The following is a 14,815-nucleotide window of genomic DNA, read 5'->3' as shown; positions in this document are numbered from 1 at the left end:
TTAATATTTGTCTGTGAAGAGATTTATTGATGAAGAACCAACACAGAAAACCTTCCCTGTTACAACTATTTTAAAGGCTTTCTGAAACCAGGGATAAAAAAATCCATAAATCATGGGATTGCAGGCAGAATTAAAGTAGCCTAACCACATGAGGGTATCAAATACAATTACAGGTGTAGAAAAATCAATGAAAGGATCAATAATAATAGTAATAAAAAACGGTAACCAACAGAGGAGGAAAACTCCTATTACGATACCTAATGTCTTTGCAGCTTTTTTTTCCCTTTTATCAGCTATGCTGCTTTTATCATCAACTGGAGCTGCTGCATTTATGACTCTGGCATGCCTTCTAGCAACAAAAAATATCTTTATGTAAAGCGATATCATCACTGTTCCTGGAATAATGAATGCTACTGATGCAGACAGCATCCCCCACTCTTTATTAAGAATTACAATACATGCGCCAACACAAGAGCTTGAAACAACAAACTCCTCAATGCCTGCTAAATTAACCTTGGAGAGCACCACCCCAAAACCAAATGCAAAAGAAAAAAGCCAGCTTATAACAATAAAAAGAGTTATATTAAACATGGTCATTTTATTTCTATACCTTAGAGGATCACATATTGCAAAATATCGATCAGCAGCAATGAAACCAAGATGTAAAATAGATGCTATTGACATCATCATATCAAGACTGGAATGTATTGCACAAAATATTTCTCCAAAATACCAGCAGCTTTCTACAGATCTTATCATGCTGTAAGGCATAATAAGTGATCCTAGCAAGCAATCAACACATCCTAAAGAAAGGATAAGGAAATTAGATGGAGAATGAAGTTGTTTGAAATGTGAAATGGAAATAATCACCATACAATTTCCACATACTGCCACAAATATTGTTCCAGCCATAAACACGTACATAGCAACTTTAATAACTGCAAGCCTGCGTACTTTTGGACATGATCCTTTCAGGTGCTGAAAACAGTACTGCATCTCTTCAATGACTTCTGTTGAATTCATATTGAAACTCCCCAATACGTGATGTGCTTGAAGTTAGTTAGTTCCTTGAACACACACAAACAAGATGTATTTAAAATAATTTAAATTTAAATGCCCCAGGTGCATTCACATAACATTTTATTGGTTGCACTGAGATAATCCAGTGTTGTAACTTTTCACAAACACACACAAAAACACTTAATACAATTCTTATAAATAATATAATAATTATTATTGAATCAGATAAAATGAATATTATCTATTTAATATGGTTGAAACAGAGTGAAGTCTTGTCAATACAATGATAAAGTAAGTAGCAGAAGAACTTGAAGATTTAAGACAAGTATCTCATGACCAGTAGTTGATAGCTACACTCAGGAAAGTTAGGAGGAAATTTTCAAGAGGTCATACAGAAGCTTTTATGACAAAGTTCAAGACTTTACAGCAGCTAAGAAAGAATACATTTAAGAAATAATAAAATAAATAACAACAGGTTAATGAAGGTAGGTAATAAATTGCACTTACTAATGTTCTGGTAAATGTATACATTTCACCATATAATCAATGTATCTAAAATGATTTAATATTCTGTATGCTTATGTTTTAACTTTTATTTTCTGTCTGTTTGTACTCTGTTCTTAATTATGCCTATAATATTGTTTATGATTGACATTGGCATATTGTTCCAAATGTCCTCAAAATCATGTCCTATTAGTTCCTGTTTCTAATTCCATGGAATTAGAGATTCAAAATTCCATTGTGTTCTTTGCTTCTTGTTCTTCTTTATTATTCCATATTTATTGCAAATTATATGTTCTGCCTTTACTAATAAACTTTGAATATGACCTATTATTTTCTTTACTGTATAGATTTGCTGATATATTTAAAGTTGAGCTAGTAATTATTATTAAAAAATATTTAAAAAATATTTACCATTACCAGCAAATTAATTAAATAGAAAAGAAATGTGACAACACAAATCCAACTTTAAATCCATTTTACATGCAATATAATAAAAGCTAAACATTTTTTTGGGGTTAGCTATTTCTTTCTGTAATGTACAGTATAGTCATAGCTCTGCTTATAATATTTTAGTCACGGTATTTCAGTATTGCATAGAAACCTGAAAATATTCATTCATGTATACAGTACCTAATTAAAGAACATAATCCTCATTTTATGCAAGTTTAAATCTTAGATTTTCTACTCTGTAGTTTACATTTTATTTCCTTCAGAATAAAATTGTCTGTTGTAATACAGTATACATGTATAGTATAACCTACCTTGTTGCCACCCTTATACTAAAATAATGAAAAAATAAAAATTATATTCTATATCACAAGTTCTCTTATAGACTTCACATAGTTTAAACTAGATGTGCATCATTATACCAGATGTTCATACTGTATGTTGCATACAGTGTTTGTCTGCTGCTTGGATTTATTAAGATGGGATTTGACAATCAAACATTTATTCCCTAATCTCTGGTAATAGGTTACACCCACAGTGATATGAAGTGTGAAGTATTTGACAGGTGTTTGCTTTATGCCTCCCAAAAGCCACATCTTTCCCAATCTCCTTTCTATAGTAGATTAGTAGAGAACAGTAGTTTATTGCCATATGTACACAAACATTGGAATTCCTAATCACAATGATCTCTCAGGACATACAGAACACAGTACAACAGACAACAATGTAGACAACAGGAGCAATAAATATATTGTGGTAAAATAAATAAATATGTAGTAGACTGAGAGAAAAAAAGGGTAGACTATGTAAAAACGTTGTGGAACAATAAATATGTACAGGTAGTAGTGAGACAAAAATTCATGGTACAGTAGGCCATACAAAAAGTGCATAGTACATATGTGTATTGAGGGACTGCAGTTAACTGTTGAGGATGTGTACTGCAGTGGGATAGAAGCTGGTCTTGAGTCTGGAGGTCCTTTCTTTAACAGTGCAGTACCGCTTGCCAGAGGATAGGGAGGAGAACAGTTTGTGGCCAGGATGGCTGGGATCCTGAATGATGGATTGGGATGGATGGTGTAGATCTCACTGATTGATGGTAAATCACATCCTATGATCCCCTGTGCCGTAACCACAACCCTTTCTAGTGCACCTCTGTCATCCATGGTAGAACTGCTGTACCACACAGTGATGCCACTAGTGAGGACACTTTTTATGGTGTTGCGGCTTCCCCAAGCTGCATTTCTTTAAGCACCGCAGAAAGTGCAAGTGCTGTTGTGCCTTTTTCAGACTGGCTACAATGTTGTGAGTCCAAGCCAGATTGCTGGAGATCTGCAGGCCGAGGACCCTGAGGCAGCTGAGAGTTTCCACTGCTGTGCCATTAATGCTAATTGGGGCAAGACTCTCTCTGGGTCTCCTAAAGTCCACAATGAGTTATTTTGTCTTGTTGACCAGATTGTTGTCAAGACACCATCTTGTAACATGCTCCACCTCACTCCTGTATGCAGACTCATTGTTGTTGTTGATCAGCCCAATAAAAGTGGTGTCATCTGCATTTTAATGATGTGGGTGCTGCTGTAGGTGGCTGTGCAGTTGTAGGTGAACAAGGAGTACAGCCTACAACTGAGACAGCAGCCTTGTGGGGCTCCAGTGTTTAGGATTGCTGTAGAGATATTGATATTCGTAACTTTTAAGTTGCCATGTTTTTGCAAGAGAGCTGCAGTTATGTTCAAAATCTCGGCACATTATATTGATCATGCTAAGAAAAAAATGTGTATTGTTTTTTAATCAATGTAATGGATAATCTCAGAAATTTACAATAAATGATAAGAACTAACAGGCATAATTTAAATATTGTATAGTTTAATATTCATAATAAAAGGACTGGTTAAAATTAACATGCTTTCACTTTATGTGAGATTTTTTTTATTAAGTTATAAATCACACTTTAGCTATCATTTCATACAATAAAGTTAGTTATCACATTTGTTTTTCAGCTTTCACAATTTATAGGAGGAGAGACACTTTAAGTGTCACATATCAGTCACATATCACAGTAGTCCTTATACAGTCAGTCAGTTTATTTACATAACATGGGGATTATACTGCAAGCACAGTGTGAGTTTGGAATTGTGTTAATGAAATAGATTTTACCAGAACACAGAACATTTTGTATTAAAGAATACAATCAGGCATGTGCCTAGACACAATTGTCACAGATGTTGGAAACGACGAACCGTGGAATGACAGGAGAGCGAAAAGACCCTATGCGTAGAGGCGAGACGGGGGTTATACCTAGCTAAGCTGTTCAGGAAATGCCGTATAGAAACCTATGCCCTCAGGTAACAGAAGTGGGGTGACCTGGTGCTAGGCGGGTTTCAGTATATCTGTATGTCAATGCTGAGCGAAGAGGAGCGCCCTCTGGCTGCAGAGGGCGTGATAGTACCCCCCCTTTAATGGGTGGCTCCTGACAGCACTGGGGGGAGGTAAAACCTCATTTAACTGAAAGGATACCTCTGGGAGTCCACAGCTGAGAGCTGCCCACTCCTCCAGGTATAAACCTTTATTGGGTAGAGGAAGGGGGGGGTGGAGTAGAGCCCCGGAGACTTAAAACAAAAAGACAAGTACACAAGCACAAACCACAACAAACAAAAACCTGGGAGACCAGGGTGACAAACAACAAAAAACAGATAGGAACAAAAGTTCCGAGACACAGGGGTCAGGGGGACCAAATAGAAGGGGAAACCAGGAAGTGAAAAATCAAAACACCAGGCAAAAACAAGAATAAAAACAAAAAACCCGGGAGGAAATACTGCAGACTGGGCAATAGGCACATTCAAATTCTAACACTGATATCGGAGTGGACAACCGGAGGAAACCCAAACCATATTCCGCTCACAGCCACAGATGTCCGGAGAGATATCCAGCAAAGAGAATGGAGGAACCGCCAAAAACTCACCAAACTAACGCTGATATCGGAGTGGACAACCCGAGGAAAGCCAGGCACAGGACCCGCTCACAAACATAGATGACCGGAGTGATATCCAGCGATTAGAAAGGGAGAGGAAATAAGCTTAGAATACTTTCAGTGATATCGGAGTGATCTACCCGAGGAAAGCCAGGTACAGGACCCGCTCACAGACACGGAAGACCGGAGTGATATCCAGCAATAAGGATGGGAGAGCCAGCTCAACATTCAATCACGGATGCCAGGAGAGACAACCCGAGGAAAGCCAGTTATTCAGGAGTGTATGTCGAAACAGCATGACACAGACTGACCTGCTCACAGACTTGGAAGTCAGGAGTATTATCCTGCGATTAGAATAAAAGAACCGAAAAAAAAACCCAGAGAAAAAGAAAAAAAGCTGAGGAAAAAACAAAAAACGCCGCTCGCGGGGTCGAAAATGGCTCAGCATTCTGTCACGCATGTTGGGAAGGACAGAGGGCGTGACAACAATAGTGCAAGTGCCTGGTTTTACAATCCATGAACAAGGCATCTTTTCTTGTATGTGCTGTATGTTTGTATGTAGTTTCAGTTAACAATGCATGGGCTTCTGTCAAAGCGTTTTTCAGGACCCTATGCAGATGGCAGAATCCAGAAAGGAGTGAAACTAACACGGGGGAAAAGACTAGTATCGGGGCTGGAAGAAGAACAGGGAGGCATGTTGATGGTGCGCTGGTGCTCGGGGGGGTGAGGGGTGGTGCGTGGCCAAGGTAAACAAGTCCTAAGGCAGTCTGTCGGGTAATCCGGAATGAGCAAAAGTCCAAAGCCGGGTAATCCATCCATGACAGACAAGACAGGAGTTAAAAGCCGGAGAGGGATCCAACGAAGGGTCGGGGGAATAAAAGGGGTAACAGGGCCAGGCACTCCAAGCCCTGGATCCAGATGGTCAGGACGCCACTGCGAAGCCTATGCCCTTCCAGCCTCTCCTGGACTCTCTGGTAGGCAGGCTTCCGGGCGTTCATCTTCCAAAGCTGAGCCTGGAATAGTGGGGCTTTTGTAGGGAGGGGCTGGAACAGGAGGCAGATGCACAAAATCGAGACAAACAAGAAAGAGCTGGAGCGCCCTTAAGGAGAGGGGCTTACGATTATGACAGCTTCCTTGGGACAGGAATAAAAAAAAATCCTAAAGATTTTAAATAAAGCCTCCTCTATGCCTCTATGAGAGTTAAAAACTCTCAATTAAAAAGCCAACTACAATGGCTTAAATTAAGTAATGCCAGGCTACTAAACACTTTGGAACACTATAAGGATGCCAACTGGCCGGCTGCATTTTCCTCTACATAAAACCAGTTGTGATAAACTGTCATGTTCCAAGTCTTATGCACTTTAGGGATATTAAGGATACATATATAGGATTATATATGGATTACTACATAGCCAAGTGATAATTCAAACACATACAAAGGTAAGATGTGAAGATAAAGCAAGCCACATACTGTATGCTAAACCTCTGCCCTTCCTTGAAAATGAGGTATACAGTAAATAGGATAAAACCTTGTGAAAAATGCTCTAGTTATTTAATGAATGGCCATGCTAAGAGATCAATTCTTATGCTAAGAAGGTCAGGCTATTTCTCTAGTTTAAATGACAAAGTCCACTAAACCATGGGTTGGTGCATTTACAGGCCTGACAGACTTCAAATGTGTTGAGCCTTGTCCTTAAAGTAAAGAATTTTGCCAGGTAATAGACTGAGATCTTAAGTGATGCAATTTAAATTTAGAAAAGGTTAAATCAGTTTACAGAACAGGATTGTCCTGTTTACGACATTCATTTTGTTTGAATGGCCTTACCTTTCTGTTACTGCATTTGTGTTTTATTTGGACGCTATCAGTTTTGTCAGTGAGAGGCTGTAGTAAGAAGTTATAATTCTGTGAAAAGCTGAGCCAAGGTACTATTACTTTTCTTAAAACATAATACAAGTCCATTCATCCATTTTCTAACTGCTTCATCTTGTAATGCAATGTGTGCAAGGCAGGATACACTGTGGACAGGACACTAGTCCATCACAGTGCACACAGAGACACAAACACAAACTCACTCTCACTCTAGGGCCAGTTTTTCCCAGAAGCTACATAACCATGTATTCATAATTTTGCAGAAATATTATATACAAGGCCATAGTTTTTGAAAGAAGTGTGAAGGGATTGATTCCCCCAAATCCTTTGCCTTAATGTAGGGATGATGGTGCTGGGAGGTGATATACTATACAATTCAGAACATGTTGGATGCCTATACTTCTTTTCTTCTCTTTTGTAAAAAGTGCTCTTCTTGTCTGTGTTCTCTTTTGTGGCTCTCAAAATATTGCCCTAGTGTTCTGCACTGTTTGCTTTTGCTTTTATTGTCTTCTATAGGTTCCACACAAATAATTGTTCAGTGACAGTATGATGATCTTAATACTGTATACTGGATAATCAATTGGCATGTAGAGTATTATCATAATGTAAAACCAGAAAATACAAGAAGACCTACAACAGGGCAGTCATGTGCATTCAACACACTGCCTTATTGAGACATCGAAGTTTACTCATTCAGTTCATTCATCAATTTGCTGAATTGTACTGTATATTATTTCATACAGTACTGTATAATATTACAATAATATATATTATAATACAAAGTGATTATTTGTAGTGAGCCACTACAAGTATAATCATTACATTTGCTATTTACTGTAGATGGTATCACTGAGATACATGTATGTTGCTGCTGTGCAAAGACATTAACAACTTAACTTTGATGTTTGTTATATACTGTGGTAGGTCATTGGCCAAAAGTCTAACACAAACATTGGCAGGGTGTAATGGTATATGTTTGTCTTTTTTGTGGGGAGGACTAAGGACTATTTAGTCTAGGTCATACAAGGTGTTTTCAGTACTGACATTGGTATTTGCCTATGTGGAGGCTATACCAACCTTGATTACCAACAAGTAAACAAAGGTGACGTTTCTTACTTTATGTCATTCATAGAATGATAAGAGAGTTGAACATTCTTAGCAGTCACTGGCTTCTTTAAAAGTTTAATTAGAAGACTCAAACAAAATTCTAAATTATTAAACAGATGTCACAGGACTTAATAATACATAGAAAAAAATAAGCTTGCCAATAGATTTCTGGACGCGATTTTATGCAGGAAACTGTCCACTAACTACAAGTTTATTTTTACAGCCTAAATATTAGATTTGATGGGCATTGACAGAAAGAAAAAATATTTTTTATTATTTTAATTAAATACAGACATCGGGAAAGTGCTTTTTCTTTAGATGTATGAAAAACAAGCAAACACTTCTTCCTGCTAGAAAAGTTTGATTTTTCATTGTCCACATTACACAGCTGGTCACTTGCACTTAAATTTAACAAATATTATGGAGCCTCTCAAGTGATTTAACCAGTAATTGCATCTGTGCGGACAACAAATCTAACTCTAGGGAATGATTTGCCAGTCATGACAAGGACTGCTCAGGTAAAAGCATATCACTGACTGGCTGAGCAAATCAGTCAGGTTATCCTTGGTATACCCATCTGTCACGGACGTCCAAAGGGACTAACCGTGGGGAGCAGGAGAGTGGAAAAAGACCCATATGCGTAGCGGCGAGACGGGAAAAAGGCCCGGGCTCATAGTGCAAAGAGTTCAGGAATGCCGTATAGAAACCTATGCTCTCAGGGAGCGGACGTGGGGCGCCCTGGTGCTAGGTGGGTCTCAGGACATCCGAACGTCAATGCTGAGCCAGGACAGAGTGGAAGACCCGGAAATATATAGCCCAAGGGAAAGAGAGGGACAGGAAGGACAGCAGACCGGAAACTAGGGACAGGTCAGAGAAGGAGCGCCCTCTGGCTGCAGAGGGCGTGACACCATCAACAGCATAATGTACAGTATGGCTTACCCAGGACCTGTGGGTTTTAAGTGTTAGTGATGAGCACTGCATACTGTACACCCTCACCTACTGTAGATGCTCATGTTGGTGCTGAATAAGTGAATAAGAAGGAAGGGAACTGACAGCACATGTAACACATGTTGATTAGAAATGGTCATTTCCAATTTGGAGTGGTAAAAAAATATTGCTTTAATACTAAAAACAATAAATTAAATTACGTGACACTGAGTACTGCTGGTGGAATGACCAGGCTAGACCTGTACTTTACATTTCTTGCATTTACATTAACCCACCAAAGGTGTAAAAGTAACCCTCATGTCAAAGTACAGAAACCAGTGTAGGTTACAAATTGAGACAGTAAAAATCTTATTTGTTACACTTAAACATCTTTGAAATCCACAGGTGAGTCTCAACATTTTAAATACACTCATTTCAAGTACAGAGCCACGAGAAAATAATCAAGTCACTTCATGAACTGATGTGAAGACTATTATTTCAACTGACAGACTGTGGGCTGTTATTAAGTATCTTCTTGATTGTCAGAATTTTCCAATGTATACTTTTAAAACTACAACTTATCATGATTATTACAAAACACAAGATGAAAGAAAGAGTTGTTGTTTTTTTTTATTTTACTATATATTGTTATATACAGTAGGAAACAATTACATTTTAAAAATTGGAATTCCCAGCTTTCCAGTTATGACTGACTTCTCCCTGAAGACTATGTGAAAAAAAAATCCTGTTTAAAGCAAAGGAACTGGGGATTTCATCTAGCCACTATTTGGTACTGTACATATTTATGAATTCATAAGCTGTATGTGTTTAGACTACACAGTATTCAACACACTTTTGAGTTTTAGACACATACTGTAAATTAGTCTCACAAAAATGTGTTCCTTACCAATTTTAGAATCCAAGTATTTGATTAATACAGTATATTGGTCAAATTATTGATTTACTATGATAATCGGACATATTGTTAAAATAAAAAAGCATTTTTAACTTATTATTTGAGAATTTAACTGTCTCTCATTGACATAGAATTTAGACACAATTTAGACTCCTTCAGTTGGCGATTAACTAAGTAAAAGCTGATTGAGTTTTGCCTGAGTTTATCTTATTCAATTTCTATTGCATTATTATCTATCATTATGTATCCTTATTTTGTAACTTTAATTTTGTGATTTTTATGCCCACCCCGGTGAGCTCATAGAAAATACATTACATTGCCAGCAACTACTGCTGCATGCTGTATTGTTGTGCATTTGATAAATAAACTTTGATTGATTAATTGATTGAAAATATTATTTAATGTTTCCCATACATGATAATGGCACACTTTGGTGAACACACCTGAGTAACCCAGTTGAACTGTTAAAAAAAGGTTAATGGAGCCAAGTATAGCAAATATCGCTACCTGAGCCAGAATATACAGTATAGGGAACTTGATAAATAATTTAGGTTAATTTTTCTTCAAAATGTGAAGACACAATGTAGCAAAACCACAAAAGAATGTACTGTTTTTCTTAATTGGCAAAACATTTTTACATGAAAATATAAATCCACATAATTTAACTTTATAAGATTTTTTATAGTATGGTTAAGAGTTTTGCGAAGCTAACATAAGCAATACCAACTCTTCAGAAATAACTAAAACAAACATTTTGAAATGATTTTAAAAAAGCTCGCAAAAACTGCACTAGTGTGCCATCGGCCACTCTGGTATTATATATTAATGCTTGTCTGTAAAGAGATGTGTTGATGAAGAGTTATAGCAAAATACCTTCCCTGTTATAATTATTTTGAATGCTTTTTGAAACCAGGGGTAAAAAAATCCATAAATTACAGGATTGCATGTAGAATTAAAGTAGCCAAACCATACGAGAGCATCAAAAAGAATGACAGGAGTTGAAAAACCAATGAAAGGATCAATAATCGTAGCCATAAAAAATGGCAACCAGCAAATGAGGAAAACACCCATTACAATACCCAATGTTTTTGCAGCCTTCCTTTCCCTGTTTTCTACTATCTTTCGTTTATGATCATTACGAGCACATATTTTCCCTGATGTATCATTTAGCACTCTCACATGCCTACTAGCAACCATAAAAATTTTCACATAAAGAGAAATCATCACTGTTCCTGGTATTAAAAATGCTAGTAATGCCGCCAGCACTCCCCAGTGTTTGTTAAAAATTAAGAAACATGTACCCACACAAGAGTTTAAAATCACAAATTCCTCAATGCCTGTTAAATTTATTTTAGAAAACACCACTCCAAAGCCAAGCCCCAGTGAATAAATCCAACTGATGCCAATAAAAATGGCTACAACGAATGTGGTGATCTTGCTTCTATACCGTAAAGGATCACATATGGCGACATATCTATCAACAGCAATGAAAGTCAAATGCAAAATAGATGCTACGGAAATTGTCATGTCAAGACTTGAATGTATTTTACAAAACAAGTCCCCAAAGTACCAGCAGGTTTCCACAGATCTTACCATGCTGTATGGCATTACAAAAGCGCCTAAAAGACAGTCAGCACATCCTAACGATAGAGTAAGAAAATTAGTTGGAGAATGAAGCTGTTTGAAGTGAGCAATTGAAATAATGACCATTAAATTTCCACTCACGGTAGCTAACATTGTTCCAACCATAAATATGTACATAGCAACTTTAATAACTGCTGTCCTGTGTGCTTTGGGACAAGATCCTTCTAGATACTGAAAACAATACTGCATTTCTTCAAACTCCGTTGTAGAATTCATGATGAAGTTGTCCAGCAAATGGTGTTGCTAAAACAGAAGATAAGACATCGCTTACATTTCACTTAAAATGTAATTTCCTAATGTTTTAGGTGCATGTGATATATTTGGAACATAAAGAAGTAACATACCTTTTAAGCTGTACTTAAATAAAATATACAATATATTTCAGACTAAATTAAAATATTTCTGTTCACTGTTACAATACTATATATAAGCTCAAATGCTACCAATTTGTCAAACATATATTCATAATCCTACCTACCTTTTTGCAACACTATCCTAAGAAATCTGTGTCTTTTTTTATTTTATAGATTATATAATTTTAATGTATTGAAAACCAGAATCAGTATGGTTGATATACATGAATGCGTGCCTTGCGTTTATTAATGTTTTTGACTCAAATATTTATCTCAAAACCTTGAGTAACAGGTTACACCCACATCAATTTGAAGTGTGAATGACTTGAATGGTGTGACCTCGTGATTTCCCACAGGTCACTTTTTCATCCATAATTATAAATGTTCCTTTGTTTCAGAAACTGTAAGGTATTCTGTTGACAGATTTTGATTGCATTAGTTTAGGCACAAAATTATAAGGTCATCATATGTTTAATATTAACCGAGACAATCTGGTTAAAGAACAATGCTAAAGGTCTATTTATTCACATCGTAGTTCAAGATATAGATGTCTTATTAGTTGATTACAGATGAGGTTTAAATTGTGTTGACATATTCTGGCTGTGTGCACCACATAAATGACAAAAAGACATATTGTCTCTTCTTCTTTATTGTGACCTTTCAAAAGTCTGTGCTTTTATGAGAGGATGCTGGAAATCTCATATGCTGTAGCACTATATTGGTCAATTCAAGAGCTGTGCAGCTTTCACCTGTTTTTACAAAGGTGTCCATTAGATGGTGCTGGTTAATCTCTAGACACTCCTACACAAGTAAAAAAGTAAACTAGTCACTACCAGAATGATGTTACTTTTAAAACAGTAGTTTATGGCCTAATTTGATTTATGATAAAGGGAAACTGGAAACATAATCAGTCTTCAACTAACATAAAGAATTATTGGCTTTCCTTATGTATGTTTAAGTAAACCAAACTATATACTTACATGGGCTAATGTAACACGGAATAATATTCATGATTATAAAATTAAGTCATTTAGAAACATGTAACCTAGTAAACTTTATATATAGACTAATATAAAACTCATATTAACTGTAAACATACTGTACATATGCCATGCATCCCTTTAAAAGCTTTATTGATTATTTTTGCTTACGTTCCCTAAGACATTTGTTTTTATTTTTCAGAATTTGATAATAAATTACAGAATTACAATACAAATAATAATAATAATAATAATAATAATAATTACACTAGTGAACAAGCTTTTATTATTATTCTAATCAATTAAAAAAATTTATCAAAAGCCTCAGTTATCAAGTGCATCACTGTACGTCATAATCTTATTAACAATGCTTTTTCAAAACTAAAAAAGTCCAGAGCTCTAACCATTGCAACCCATTGTGACTGAGTTCTCTGATCAACCATAAGTCATCCATTTTGTTTTAAGCTGTCTCAGAGCACACTGGAGTGGTAATTTACTGTATATATATAAAAATAAAATATTATATATTTATATATAAATATATGTATGGTTATATATAAATAATGTTTGTTAAATAGTAGGTAAACTAGTGTCTGCTTTTATAGTAGGTATGCTGTAGTCAAAAAAGCATGGGTCAATGCAGAGCTTCAGAAGTCAGTGTTCTATCTTTCATGATGCCAAGTGTTTTAATCTGTATTACATATGTTAATGGTACACCAGACTATCCATCTTAATCAAGTACAGTATGTCAAAGCAAAATACAAAATACATTGTTTATCAAACGCATTCCTAATTTCTTTATACATTAATGACCTGGACTGCAAGCCTGTTGGTAAGGGCATCCATTGGTGATCATCATCTCAGCTACACCCAGCTTTGCCTTAATTCTCCATCACTTTTCTCCCAGTGCCATGGTGCTCTGGTTAATCTGTGGATTTGATGTGTCAAACCTAATCTGCTGGATGGGGTCAATCCCAATCATTCCATTGTTATTTCAGTCATAAAATGCGTCCTTGTATCTCTTGACAAATTCTAAATGGACTTTTAGTAATACAGAACTAAATCAATACTGTATCAACACTGTGGGACTAGAGGTCCAGACACCCAATCTTCTAACTCAATAGTGTTCCAAATAGGGGGTTACAAAAATTTGTTTCTTTAGATACGCGATTCCATATTATATTCCCTATTAATCAAATTCTAAAAGTATGCTTGTTGACTCCGGTATCACGTTAGTTAAAGACTTCGATGCTTAAAATGTTTAGGGAGAAATGGAATACTGGTGTGTATGTTTTCTTTAAAGTACCGAGACCAGCCATATACTGTATAAGTTCCAAAATTAATATCGTTTATGGCCTTCACATGCGTTGCAGTATGCTCCTATTCTTTTTATGCTTAGGCACTAAGATTTCCCTTCAGTGGTAAAATTCCATATAAATATTCAATACTTAAACGGGCACAGTTAAGACATTAAACATACATATACATACTGTATACAATACAGTTTGCATACGGTAATATGTTTATGTTCCTAAATCAATCTCTTTTATGAGCATGTGAAAGGCATGGTGAATCGATTCTCAAAAATTACTGTACTTTGCATGATTGGAAACAAATGCGTGATTGCGAAATCCTGTGGTGTTACTTTTACAAAGACGGTCAATGAAAAAAAGAATGTGGACCAGGGCAATACTTTGAGTTTACACTTACAGCTTGTCCAAGGTCATTCATTATTAATACTATTAGTAATATCTTCGTTAAAGACTTTGATGGCGACAGCCCAAACATAAGAGGTTGAGCTTTATTAGCTCCACCTTGCGGTAATTCCGGATACTAATATTTTGCTTGTCGTATTATAGGAGAATTTACGGTAACTAGCGGTATTTACCGGTAGCTTGCGGTAGACTGCGTACAGCGCACCGGAAAATAATGCGGTATCGCCTGCGCATTTTGAATGGCTGCATCTGTAACTAACTTTTACTAACTTTTTAATTACATACAGTATACATAATTATTAGTTTTTATTTATGGGTTTGAATCTTATACTTACATAAGATGTATACAGTAATTGTAACCTATTTT

General features: G+C 36.2%; 2 protein-coding genes across 2 annotated transcripts; both read right to left on the bottom strand.

Moving 5' to 3' along the window:
• On the bottom strand, positions 1-1,023 carry LOC102690857 (trace amine-associated receptor 4-like). The gene has a single exon (XM_006626477.2). It carries the CDS (start codon positions 1,021-1,023, stop codon positions 1-3), a length of 1,023 nt encoding a protein of 340 aa, XP_006626540.2.
• Positions 1,024-10,578: 9,555 nt separating this feature from the next.
• Positions 10,579-11,589, bottom strand: LOC102690655 (trace amine-associated receptor 4-like). Its single transcript, XM_006626476.3, has one exon. The coding sequence runs from the start codon at positions 11,587-11,589 to the stop codon at positions 10,579-10,581; it is 1,011 nt and encodes a 336-aa protein (XP_006626539.3).
• Positions 11,590-14,815: the final 3,226 nt, after the last annotated feature.

The sequence above is a fragment of the Lepisosteus oculatus genome, chromosome 2 (genome assembly GCF_040954835.1).
Source record: "Lepisosteus oculatus isolate fLepOcu1 chromosome 2, fLepOcu1.hap2, whole genome shotgun sequence".
NCBI classification, from domain to species: Eukaryota; Metazoa; Chordata; class Actinopteri; order Semionotiformes; family Lepisosteidae; genus Lepisosteus; species Lepisosteus oculatus.
Note: the sequence above shows the minus strand (reverse complement) of the source record. Positions and strands in the feature narration are given on the sequence as shown.

Bases quoted from the DNA above. Each gene is read 5' to 3' on its own strand.
- LOC102690655 (XM_006626476.3), bottom strand. From the start codon at position 11,589: ATGCAGTATTGTTTTCAGTATCTAGAAGGATCTTGTCCCAAAGCACAC.
- LOC102690857 (XM_006626477.2), bottom strand. From the start codon at position 1,023: ATGAATTCAACAGAAGTCATTGAAGAGATGCAGTACTGTTTTCAGCAC.